At 46.8% G+C, this 13,671-nt stretch overlaps 1 protein-coding gene across 1 annotated transcript; it reads left to right on the top strand.

Annotated features, from left to right (window-relative positions):
* The first annotated feature begins 3,243 nt into the window (after positions 1 to 3,243).
* On the top strand, positions 3,244 to 12,185 carry LOC135818021 (eukaryotic translation initiation factor 4B-like). The gene is made up of 8 exons (XM_065331346.1): positions 3,244 to 3,563; positions 3,645 to 3,773; positions 4,170 to 4,351; positions 5,922 to 6,032; positions 6,158 to 6,203; positions 7,100 to 8,206; positions 9,790 to 10,304; positions 10,614 to 12,185. The coding sequence occupies exons 1-8, from the start codon at positions 3,539 to 3,541 to the stop codon at positions 10,671 to 10,673; spliced, it is 2,175 nt and encodes a 724-aa protein (XP_065187418.1). The 5' UTR covers positions 3,244 to 3,538; the 3' UTR covers positions 10,674 to 12,185.
* The last annotated feature ends 1,486 nt before the right edge of the window (positions 12,186 to 13,671 follow it).

The following is a 13,671-nucleotide window of genomic DNA, read 5'->3' as shown; positions in this document are numbered from 1 at the left end:
GATGCTGGTACATGTATACAGCTGCTCGTACTCGTAGCAGGCTGACCATTGTCGGCAAGCAAGGAACACAGTCGCTCCAGATCAGGAACTGAGCTGAGGAAGGCGAGCGAAGCCTTTTAATTTTAAATTCCGCATGATCCACCAGCAGCACTGAACACCAAGGGAAAAAACGACGAGTCAGCTAGTCGTGGGTTCGAGCCATTGCCAGGCGCCAGTATAAGTGTTGCAAAAGAAGGATCCACGAGCGGGATGCCGGCGAACCCAGCACCCCTGTCTTTCCGGGACAGTGCCCTACCAATTGGGCTACCGGGGATCACACACACACACACACACACTCGACATAACATCATGGGTCTTTCTTGCTACACCTACTGACTGTAGTCCACCATCTTGGCATGGCAGCGCTAGCATAAAGCAGTATGAAGCGGGATTCACAGAGGGGGTTTTGCCACGGATGCGACGGGCGATGGGACGCGTACAGACTCAGTCATGAAACCCGTTGTTCGTGTACTCTTGAGTCTTGGTGTAACTGTAAACCGCCTGGGCAATGACATTATGTGGGCATGGGTCATGGGATGGGGCTGTGTCATGGCATGGCATGCAAAGGTTGCAACGTTGCGAGTTGCATCATCTCCTGACTGCTAGGCATTGGTGGATAATGCTCGAAAAGGTGGCAGATTCTGCTCGAAAAGCAGTGAAATTGGCAGAACCATACAAACCTTATGGCGGGCAATTCCTCGAATTCTGCTCAATTTCTTTATCCACATACCAAACATGCATGGAACTTACCAGAAAGAGTACCGAATTATGCCAATTTTTCTGCCGGCATTATCCGCATATGCCTACCTGACTCCGCTGTGCGACTTTGTTGGTAACGTAATACTTTATCCACAAACTGGGTGGGCACTCTCACTCAACTCTCCGCACAAAGACAAAAGGAGCAAGCTAGAGGTCGACCCTGCACTCGTCACCTCCTTTAAAGTAACCGGGCTAGGCCGGCTATTAGTATTACTACTGAAGTATTAGGCTAGAAGCCTAGAACCCCTCCCCCTTGTTACTTACTACAGAGCGCCATACATACATGTACATGTACATGTACATGTTACGATGTAATGCAGTGCTCTTGCCGTCTTGGAGCACAATTTTCGACATTAGCCTACTCAAGCTCAGCTGATATGGGGTGAATTCCCCGAAACACTGGGTATCAAGTTGAGCAGGGAGTGGTGTTTTCTTGCAGGTTGGCTCAGTACAGTGGAAGGTTCGATGGACTTCTCGTGTGCTCTGGGTGGCAGTCGTGAGTCAGTCAACACGACAAGTGAGATTAAAGTCGGCGGGAAAAGCACGAGCTCCCACATACCATAGCCATAGGGAGCGACACACAGTTCCCAAAGCAAAGTCATCTACATGATTGTGCAAATGCCAAATCAATAGTGAAGGAAACTACATGACTGTATCAAGAAGAAAGTGTCTGCTCAAAACGTCTGGAGCATGCACGTGAGAAACCCGTCGAACCTTCCTAGCACTTTTTGACTTGGCAAACCTGCAAGAAAGCACCACGCGCTCCCGGCTCAGTGCACAGACTACGTGTTTCGCAGAATTCACCCCTCATGCATCAGTTGAGCTAGCTTGACTCCTTGACTTGAGTACAATGTGGATTGTGGGCTAATGTCATGATGCTGCTGCTCCAAGAGGCAAGACTCATACTCAGAGCCAGAGCAGAGCACTGCATCATGACGTGATATGATCTACATGTACCGGTACTATGATGTACTGTTCTCCGACTGCCAGCCAAAACATGTAAAAAGTAGCTAAAAATTACTTTAGTTGTAATCCTTCAGGCTTCACGTCACTTATTGTCATTAATTTTATATACCGGCAGCCTCATATTTACGGGCAAACGAAACACAATTGAGGTAGATCTACTTGCACCTAGTACCTACAAATAATGTACATGTACATCCATACATCTTCACAACACTCTCCAAACGCCGACGGTCTCTGGGCTACACCAATCACTAAAAGAAAAAGAGATATTAAAATTGAACTCGGATGGTGAGCCAATAAAGTTATGGTGAAGAAAGGAAAAGGACAACCCTCTTGGACCTTTCCGAACCTGAGCCTTCCAAGTTGGAAGGTTGTTGGTTTGCGCCTTGGAGAAGTGTTGGAGCTAGGTGTCAGGTCGCCGAATGTCTCATTACTCCTCGTCAGTTTTGTGCCATTTTGTCGCACTCGCTGACTGTATAAGATCTGGTTACGTTGGTGGACACTGAGTTTGTCATAACTCGTAACATGTTGTCCTTTTCCATGTATGGATATAGTGGATCATGGCTACAGTGGAGTCTTCGCATTTTGAGAAATGTGTTACAATGTACATGACTGTACATGTACAGGAATGGGTTTGCTCCCACACTGATCATCGCCGAAGTCGCAACCTCTATTTCGTAATGTACATGTACTCAGTTTAGCGCTTGATCACAAGCTGGGGGAGCTGGAGGGGGGCATAGAGTGAGGGCTTTTATTATTGGCTCTTACCATGCTTACTCAGACAGCTCAGGTAGCTAGCTAGCTAAACAGTGTTGAGACTAGGTACTGGCTGGGTAGTGGGTACTGTCTTTTTATTAAGCCTTAAGGGCTTTTTCTTTTACCTCGAATGCATGGTTTACAATCTGTATCACAATTATTCGTGGGTTCAGCAATAAAGGATGAGTGGTAGATCTACTGTTCACTATGGTTGGTATGGTATTGATTTATTTGAATTCGGTATCTCAACAGTACAATGCACAACTAAAGATCCGAATGACATAGAAGGTTCAAGAGGGGGCTAAAATAGTAAAATACCAAGCAAGTAACATTAATAGTTCATACCAGGGAGTAGTACAATACCCGGTGTACTACTCCCTGGTTCAGTGGTTCATACCACTGCCAGCGCAGGGGCTGAGAATACCATGAATACGATCCCGAGCGCGTAGGCTATGATTATGGTTGATTCGACCCCGGCCCCGCATGCACCTAGTAGATCGAGTACGAGTGCTAGCTGGCAGCACGGCACATGCATGCACACGGCTCTGATCTGCACTAGCAGATCTGAGCCGCGCAGTACACCTTGAGCTACACTACAGTACTGTCAGTATGCAGTAGCTGCACTGGCAGTGCCACCCACGGCTAGCGATATCGATAGCGGGCTTCTGTCTAGCGCCGCGCCATCTTGTTCAGCTGATGCACGCCATACAAAAACTCGCACATGGCTAGGTGGCTGTTGTGTGTCTCTACCGATTGCTTGCAGCGTTTGTCAACGGAGCTGGCTAGCTGTTGTGTTGGATCCTCTCTGACTGAGCGACTCTGAGTGTTGCTTTGATACTTGCATGTAGCTTTGCAGTATCTGTCGTTTTCATCATCCTCAGGTGTTGTTTTGGAGAAGCCGAATCGTTCTTTCAGCCAGCAACCTATACTACACGTAGGCTTTACCAGTCTCTTGTTTTGAGTCAGAACTCAATATTTGTGTAATCCGCTACAAGGATCGCTGCTTAGATCTTTAGCCATGGAGGGTTCTACTCCGCAACAAGGTTAGTTCCTTTCCCCTTTCATATCTTCCCATCTTCTTCGTTGGAGCTAACTGAGAATAATGTCAACCCCTTGTCATGTAGGTGGTGGAAAGAAGAAAAAGAAGGAAAAGAAGACGAAGATGACCTTAGACCAGTTTTTGGACAAAACGACAGTCACCACACGCAGCTCCACTAGCTGGGCTGATGCCTCTGAGGAGGCTGCTTCTGATGGTAAGGAGTTTGTGAGGATGCATTTCGTTCTCCTTCTCTGTTCACTTTTCAAGTTTGTTGTAGATTATCGTTTATGTACATGTCTGATTTCGGTGATATGGAGTTGAAAATGATTTTTCATTGCTTCGTAACTTTCACAGCTCTTCAATGATCCTTATTTTGGTTTGAAATCAATGAAGTATTCTTCGTCATTCCTCTTGCATGTTGTCTAGATTTCTTTTTGTGGAGCTCGTCCGTTGCTGTCTTTCACGAAGGAAATCTAATGCTTGAACGTCGATTGTGCCACTTTGTAGAAGAAGTTCGATTTGAAACCATTGTTTATGTGGGCGTGCGTGCGTGCATTGTAGCTTTGGAAAAAATATTCTCTTTTCTTTGTGCTTGACCGTACTGTCAAAGGTCGCTATTACGAACCGGCAGCGGTTGACTTACATGCTTTGCCAAAAGCCCCACGGGCCGCGCTTGGACCCAGTGAGGTCGATCTCAGCCGGCTTCCCCAGCGTCCTCCATTTGTTGCCTACATTGGCAACTTGCCTTATGATATAGTGGAGGAGGATATCCAAGATTTTTTCAAATCGGAGGTGAGTGTGATGTAGCATCATGTACAGTTCTCCTGCACCATTCTCTCTCTCTCTTTTGTATGGTCGGAGAGTGGTAATATGATGCAGTTCACTCTCTGATGATGGTCGCCGATGTGCTAGTTTAAAAAAATTGTGCAACCATGATATTGTTCTAAAATTAAAATTGGTTCGAGTCCTGGTGGTGACAGTCAATTTTTTCTTCAGACTTTTCCCGTTTGTGTCTTTCCCTCAAACTATTCAAAATTAAAGTTCTAAATTTATTATTACCAGTAAACCCATTGATGTGCCAGTAGTTTCGCCTACATGTAAACGTGACCGTTTTAACACGCAATAATCACCATTCTTCAACCGTTGCACTTTTTAGTTACGTATGAGCAAATCTTTCACATCAGAACAGAACAAAAACGGGAACATCTGGAATTCGGAAAATCCTGACAATGGCAGACGGGTAAAATGCCGTGTGGCGGCAAGTTGCGCCACCATGGCGATGCGCTGATTGGATTGCTGCATGGCAAAGTACCACCTGTTGATTATTCTGTGGCTGGCATGCAAGGAGTCATCCAAGCTGAGTTCATGACAATGTGGACCTGTTGGACACATAGGTTCTTCAACCTCTTGCTACTTTAACCCTTATCCGACCGTCAAAGTGGACAAATTCTCAGTCCAAGCGAGATGCCGCGACTCATTTTGTTGATTACTTTAGTTTCCCTTGCGAGATATTGGCAAACTTGGGCTTTTTGGAAAGCTTGAGCCATGAGGAATTCTCTAGAAACAGTTTCTAGCTTTCATTTGTAAGAGGAACAAAACTCCATCTCCAATTCCATTTTTTGAAGAGAAGTACGGCTCATCAACATGGGGACTATTTGTAGTCTTAATTTTTGTACTTTCATGCTAACACATTTTGAATATACTATCAGGGAAGCATGCAGGCAAAGTTTTAGGAGGGCAATGTAATCATTGCCAAAGTTACACCATTTGAAAATTTGTTTCGTACGCGGTGCGATAACAGACCTCGCTCATAGACTTAAAACTTCTCTTTGAAAGCTGCTAAGACGCTCCGGTATTTTGCAAATGAATGGTGGGTCTTTCCAGCATCTTTTGAGACCAAAATGGTGCAGATTCGATCAAAACTAAGTGAGTTACAGCATGTTAAAGTCATCGACGGATAGTCGTCGATTTTTGACTGGCCGGTCGGATAAGGGTTAAGTACTAATAAAAAATAATTTTCACGGTTCGCGTGAGACTCGGCTGAAAGCCGAGTTTTCCGCATCCGCCGTGGGAACGCCACCACCCTCTAGGATCAAAGTACTACTCTTGTATCAAACTGTGGCAAGTTTTGGCCATGTTTTAGAGGAATTTTCTCTGGGAAGACATAGACCATGTATGTATACATAGCACCTGGCAAATGAAGAAATCCGCTAAGAGAGTGTCCTAATTCGGCCACGTAATGGACTCCCAAAGTCAGAATTCGGCCTTAGTGAAGTCATCGTTAGCAATATTGGACAGGTTCCAGGGTGCGATTTTCTCATCTTTCTTTGTGGTTTGTATTGACTTGATTATCTCTGTTCAGTTGGCTGGAATTCGTCTCCCGACTGAAGGCGGTGGTCGCATCAAGGGCTTCGGCTATGCAGAGTTCCATACGAGAACTGAGTTGGCGGAGGGCTTGAAACTCAATGGAGAGGTAATTATTAACCTATACTCTGTTATTCTTAGTTGTGTGTATCTCTGTTAGCACTGTTTTTTTTTGTAGCACTTCTGTTGGGTAAAAGGTGATAAAGTTTGTGATTTTTTCCTGTATTTCTACAGATGCTAAAGAATCGTCGCATCAAGGTAGATCTGGCATCGAACAATGGTAAGTCAATATTAGGCCACACGTTTTTATTTCTATGTTTCTCGTCACCCGCTCGCATACGATTCAGGAGTCTGGAAGAAAAAAAGAAAAAAAAGTGCTGCACGGACTGTGCATGTGGGGACCAGCACACTCATGCACATGCACATTATGGCCTGGCCTGCGCGACACATGATGCAAGGACGGCATTTTTTATTGCTGCACATGCACATATTTTGACAGAACTCCTACCATGTACCACAGACTAGTTCCTAACTATGGATGCTATTTTGCAGGTGCATTGGTGGATTTTAGTGTGAACAAAGGTCTAATAAACTTTTTTTATTTTTCGGTCATTTTTTATTTTTTTCCACCTCTCGCATACGTTTTTAGATTTTCAGGTGACGAGAAACATAGAAATAAAAACGTGTGGCCTTATCACAGTCACACTCGATGCTTCGGACCAATTTCAAACCCACTCGGTTTTTCACTGTACATGGATGATCACTTGTACATTTTGCACATACTGGGAAGCTCTTTGGATACACACATTTGCTTTCAATGACAATAGAATCCTGATGAAGAGAGACCTCGCTCAACCAAACACACTTGTTTTCGCCGAATTATGCGGACAAGCAAGGGAACTAGATCACAGAAATGTGCCGTCCATTTGCAGGCTGTAAACCTGCCCACTTATTGGCGGGGAACTGGATAAGAGAAGATGAGATACGCAGATATTATAGCTTGAGGAAGTGCTTGTATTCATAGTATGTGCTTCGTAGGTGCATGTACGTAACATCTAATGATCTTGTGCACAGTCATCATCTCTGTCCTGCAACAGTTTCCCGTGTGTATATCATAGTGTTTCTCTGGATTCACCAGAAGTCCCCTTGTCTTCTGTTGAACTTGATTTTCTGCAGATGATGGCCGTGGTGGACCTGGCATGAGGAACCCATTCGAGGAAGACCGCACTACAGGAGATTGGCGCAATGGTCCTGCCAAGGATGCGTATGAGCCTGCTCCACAACGTGGAGGTGATCGCTATGACGGTGGTGGCAGCCGTTATGAGAGCCGTGGTGGCTTTGGCGATGGCGACCGCTATGATAGCCGTGGTGGTGGAGGAGATCGCTATGAGAGCCGAGGAGGCGGTTACGGCGGAGGAGATCGCTATGAGAGCCGAGGAGGTGGTGACCGGGATGAGCGTTTTGACAGCCGCCGTGGTGGCCGGACGGGAAGTCCTAATCGTGCTGACCTGGAGGACAACTGGCGACGTGGCCCACCTCCCTCACAGGATGACCGTGGTGACAGGCGCGGAGATGACCGTGCTGGTCCCTATGGTGGGAGTAGCCTTTCCAGTGACAGCGGTGCACCACGCAGGAATGGTGACGGTGATCGACATCCATCTGGATCAAGCAATGGCGATGATAGTGGCGACCGTGGTCGTGATCGCCCTCTATCAGACCGTGATTCGCGCAGCACCAGTAGACCAGGATCCCGATCCCCGTCTCGATATGATGACGCGCCAGGACGTCGTACTGATAGAGGTCAGAGCAGCAGCTATGAAGACCGCGGACAAGGCAGCCGATACGATGACCGTAGACAGGGAGGTCGATACGACGATCGCGGACAAGGAGGTCGATACGACGATCGCGGACAAGGAGGTCGATACGACGATCGCGGACAAGGCGGTCGGTACGACGATCGCGGACAAGGCGGTCGGTACGACGATCGCGGACAAGGCGGTCGGTACGACGATCGCGGACAAGGCGGTCGGTACGACGATCGCGGACAAGGCGGTCGATACGACGATCGCGGACAAGGCGGTCGATACGACGATCGCGGACAAGGCAGTCGATATGACGACCGTGGACAAGGCAGTCGTTACAGTGCTCCCAGGGATGCGCCCCGCTATAATGATAGAGGCAGTCAAGGTAGTTCGTACGACGATCGCAGGGACGCACCCCGCTACAATGATGATAGACGGCGGGACGCTGGTAATTCTCGTGATGGAAGCCCCAGCAGACCTAGTAAGTGTTTTTCCTTGTATCTCTGCTGTAATCATAACGAGAGAGCTCGGAAGCTCAGGGCCCTACGCTATGCTGTTTTGCCTTGATGACCTAGACAAAAAAAAGCATAGAGATGTTATAAATTCTTTAAAAAATTCCTTTTTTTTAAGACATAAACTGGGATTCGAACCCGCACTATCGCGCGCCCTACATGCATCCCCCGATACACTTCGCATACATACTAATTCTTCCAAGATGCTTCACGTTAGGGGCCATCCGTAAATATCGAATTTTTTCACCAAACGAATTATTTTAGTTTAGACCCAACCCCTCCCTCCCCATCAGAACGTAAAAAATGTTGACATACATGCATATACAACGGCCATGTGCATGGATCAATGTTTTCTGAAACGAAATTGGTCAACCCCGTCCCACCCCATAACGAAATTATTTCGTTTTGTGAAAAAAGTTCGATATTTATGGACGACCCCTTATGATCTTGCATTTGAATGCCCTATTTGAATATGCATTGTGGCCAGCCGTCTTTGATGGTACGGTACGGGATACAATGTAGGTACGGGACATGTACGATCGAGGGTAATACGACACCGTCTACCGCCTTGATGACGGCAAAAAAGCATAGGGATGTTATACATTTTTCAATTCTCCTTTTTTTTTTCAGGCATATCCTGGGATTCGAACCCGCACTATCGCCCTACATGCATTCCCCCATACACTTCGCATTCATACCCATTCTTCCAAGTTGCTTCACGTTATGATCTTGCGTTTGAAAGCCCTATTTGAATAGTGCGGCCAGCTGTATGTGGCCAGCTGTGTTTGATGGTACGGTACGGGACAGATACGGGATAGCGCCAGGCGTGACACAAACAAACAAACACACAAACACCAAATTAAAGCTGTGTGGACCCTGGCTAGCGCCACACGTTACTGAAGTAACGTCTTCTGCATAGCTACGGGAATAAATAATAATACCACAACACGCGTTATAATGTAATTATGTGAGCACAATTATATTTTCTGCTTCTGTCTGAATGAATGTATTCCTGATCTAAAATACGATTAGCCGATGGCCTGGGGCCCCAGATCACGGATGGGATGATCTCTGCTGTGGATGAATATCATATCTCACAGATTTCTTTCATGTAGGCTCTTACTATCAGCAAGAGTACATAACCCCCAAGTGTGTGCAACTCGACTATGGGTGTTGTCCCGACAGAATTTCAAGTTGACGTCATTTTGATGATGCAATGCGCACTGTACACGGATTATCAGACGAATCCGGAACCTGTGGTTGACCGAAGCCGATCTGATCCTGTACAAATTATTGCAAAGAAAAACGTGTGATGCGTTGACACCCGTACACATGTTGTAAATCACTGGTGCAAGGAGCATTGCGTCATAAATAATGACGTCAACTTGAAATTCTGTCGGGACAGCAGGGTATGTGGGAGTTGCACACTCTGGGGGGGGGGTTATGTACTCTTGCTATCAGTGGTGGTGTTATATCTAGTGAGTTTTTGTTGTTTGTTTGTGGTTGCACTGTCTAATGTATTTGTTCTTTCCCCTGTTTGTTTTTTCCTCAGGCGGCGAGCGTCCACGCCTCAATCTGCAGAAGCGCACAAAGCCAGTAGAGGCGGCAGACTCGAATAGCAGCACTGCAAAATCATCAATCTTTGGTGCTGCCCGGCCTGTTGACACCGCAACTCGTGAACGCGAAGTCGAAGCCAAGAAGAGCTCCGAGAAGATCAAGACTGTCGAGAAGGAGAAGGAGCGCCCGCGTACTGATCAGAAATCTAGCCGTGACCAATCTGGACGTGGCCGAGGTGGGGAGTCATGGCGCTCAGCTGCTCCTGCCCCTCAACCTAGTACCACTGCCGACAGTGGTGCCCGTGGCTCTGATGTTGAAGAAGATGGCGATTGGGAGACAGCCGGCAGCAAGAAGAGCTCGCAATCTCGCCCGGCACAGCGTGGTTCTCGTGATGAGCGTGGTGGCGCCCGAGGCAACTCCCGCCAAGAGGACCGCCTACCCGCGAACCCTCCTGCCAAGCCTGCCTGGGGCAAGTCTCCAGCTAAGACGGCTACCGAGGAACCTAACACAGTAAGTTTACATCCCGTCCCAATTATTCCTTTGTTTGATACTGTGTTCTTTTGTACAGGTGACTACAGTGAAAAAGTCGTTTGCACATCTGCATTGCCACCAGCTTCCGATTGTGTTGAGCAACACAACCAGCTTAGAGAAGTGACTACAGTGCTGGCTGATTTCACTGCGCCGCTCTGTGGTTTCCTGCTTCTAACCATTCTGTCGGACCAGTGCTGTATTCGTGTGTGAGGTGGGCAGGTCTTCAATCCTGCTGACGCTTTGACTCCTAATCTTCTCCTTCTGCCAATGTGTTCATTGTTCGTGCAGGACGTCACTGGGAAGAGCCGATTTGATGCCCTTGCTGATGATGGTGAGCATGAAGGCTGAGGATATTGATTGCAACGTCTATTTTGCATCTTGAGTATTTAATCACCATCCAGAGCCTCAGCGCCTTCATTACGCAGTCCGCATTGGGAAACGGTCATGCATCCCTTTCCAGCTGCACCCAACCATATGCCTCTGTGTCCATTGCTAACTAGACTGGTCGTAGTGTCCTAGTTAGCTCCCAATACCATGCCGCAGAGAGCCTGGTCACCTAGGTCAGCATGGTTGAGCACTCCTCGTTCATGTGCTGCTCCTTGGGACTTGATCCGAAGCACACCCGTGTGACGAACAGAGAACGTTCACCTGTTTCTGGCCAAACTTTACCTTTTCCTTAACATTTTTTGAGAATGAGCTACCGCACATTTCTCCTTTTCTTGGGTACTTGCCTGGCTTCATAACGGACTCTCTCTCTCCTTCTTTGTTGCTCATTTCCTCATTTGTTACTCTTTCTGTTACTGTGGGAAATCCATACCTTTTTGTCACAGTGTGTGACGGCTGTAGCTGTTTAGTGCCCATCTGGTCAGCGAATGTTGTGCACCCATTGCAATTTAACAGTCTGTGTGACGTTTTCCAAGTGTGTGTTGCCGTTGCTGTTGCCACTGCTGCCTCGCACATTAGTATGCATTCTGCTTGTGCTCGCCGTGTTCCTTCAGCACTTGCCACACTCGTGTCTGAGGTTCCTGGTCCTCGGACTGTGCGGCGTTACAGGCAATTCTAATGGCCCATGGTGATTACTTTCTTGTACTCCTGTTACTTCTAGTCTTCTTCTTGTTGTTGTTGTTGCTGTTGTAACGCCGCAGCTGTTGTCATACCACACGCCTAGTGTGAGGATACCCTCAATCTTTGTTGTTCATTTCTAATTTTATACCTGTAGATTTTTCTTTCGGCGACACACCTGCTGATCATTGCCATAACTCATACAGCTTATGTTTCCGTGAGCAACCTAACTTACTTTGCGTAGAATCTGGTTTGGTGGCTGGCCATTGCCGTAACTGACATCCACCTAACTCTACTTTGCTTATGGTGGCTGCTGGCCATTGTCAAAACACATACAGCTTATGCTTCAATGACCAACCTAAATCTACTTCGCTTAGAATCTGGTTTGGTGACTGGCCATTGCCATAACGCATACAGCGTCTGCTGGTGTTTCAGTGGACAACCTAACCCTACTACTGTACTGCTTACATGCAGAATTTGGTTTTTTGGCTGGCCATTGCCATAACACATACAGCAATATTATTATTGTTTCAGTTGAAAACCTAGCTCTACTCTGCTTGGAATCTGGCTTTGACGTTGGTGGCTGGCCATTGCCGTAACGCAATCAGCTTGTGTTTCAGTTGAAAAACTAACTCTATTCTTTGCTTAGGAGATTGCTTGATGGCTGGCATAACTGCATGATAACAAATACAGCTGATGTTTAGTGGGCAACCTATAACTCTTTGCTTATGGTGGCTGGCCTTCGCCGTAACACAGTAATGCAGCTTATGTTTCAGTGACTCTATTCTTTGATTAGAATCCGGTATGCTGGCTTGCTCTTGGTTGCACAAGTGACACGATCTGCACAGCTCGTCAAACTGGAGGGTCACCGTCCAGACTCGTGTGTATTTTATTGGGGACTGACCTATTCTGGTCCTTGTGTAAAGTATGATCCGGGTGGGTGGCTCTAAGTCTAATGCATGCAGGGAGTAATGAAGGCATAATGCAGCTTGTACAGATACTGAGATAGTAAGTCAGGGCTGAAACGTGGCAGACTCTGCTGTCCCCGGGGAAAATTGCGATTCCGCGGCCGCGTTTTTTTCCGCGTTTTTTCCGATTTTTTAAAAGACCACGTTTTCCGCGATTTTCCCGCGTTTTTTAAACTTTTTGTTGCACTACACGTACACACAGTGCACTGTTCGGTCAGCAACGTCTCATCATGGCGGCTTTTTACTCAAATATGACGAGTGCTTACACCAGAGACTTGTAACTGATTGATTTCACTACATACTCACTGAAAATTGCCGCACATCAATATTATTCACCGCATATTTACCGCAAATTCACCGCAAATTATGCCATATTATGCCGCGTTTTTCCCCGCGTTTTTTGCGATTTTTTCCGCAATTTTCCCCGGGGACAGACTCTGGATGACGGCGCCAGGCCAGGGTCGATTATCCCCAAAGCCCGCCTCTGGATTGTCTCCAGAAGTATTAGTTAAAGGTAGGATGGTGCAGCCGATATCCAGGTGAGAGGCGCGTATTCAATGACGGGACGCACAAACTCTTGTAAACCGGCGTGTGAGAGGGGGGAAGCTACCCGGCAGAGCATCCACTACTCCATTACACTCTTCAAAGTTACCGTCACTCTTCAAAGTAATTAGTGGGTACAATGCATCAGAACTACCAAGAGTAGATAAACTGTTTATAATTATCTACTCTTGGTACTACTGTACCTGCAACAGCCATAATACCAAGAGTACATGAAAACCAGAGTGTGCAGCTCGGATGGGTGGCTATCACGGCGGAATTCCGTGATTACATCATTTTAGTGATGTAGTGCGTACAAGCAGGATTCAAGCAGGTCTCTTTCTGCACAACTGCAGCTCAGTTGTACGCACTACGCCATTTCCCGCCTCAGATATCTGGGCCAAATATGATGTAATCACGGAATTTCGCAGGCCCCAAGCTGCACACTCTGGTTTTCATGTACTCTTGATAATACTGTACAAGGAGGAAAATCTCCTGTTGCCAGCGGAGAGGGCTCAACAACAACAAATAACGTGGAGCACAAAAGGCACGAAGGAGGTGTACAGAGTTCGTCGCAACTCAGACTTTCTTGCACAATGTTATCACCAGCAGGCAACGTATTATAAAATTAATATAATAATTATATTCACAGCCATGATGTACGTTACAAAGTGCCAAGTCTAACGAGTTTCCGAGGAGAAATAGAAATGGATACTTGTACGTGTAATACAGCTGTAGAAAGCCCCGTCGACATTTCCAGTGGCTTCTGTGCTCCA

This window comes from Sycon ciliatum, chromosome 5 (genome assembly GCF_964019385.1).
Source record: "Sycon ciliatum chromosome 5, ocSycCili1.1, whole genome shotgun sequence".
Taxonomy (NCBI): domain Eukaryota; kingdom Metazoa; phylum Porifera; class Calcarea; order Leucosolenida; family Sycettidae; genus Sycon; species Sycon ciliatum.
Note: the sequence above shows the minus strand (reverse complement) of the source record. Positions and strands in the feature narration are given on the sequence as shown.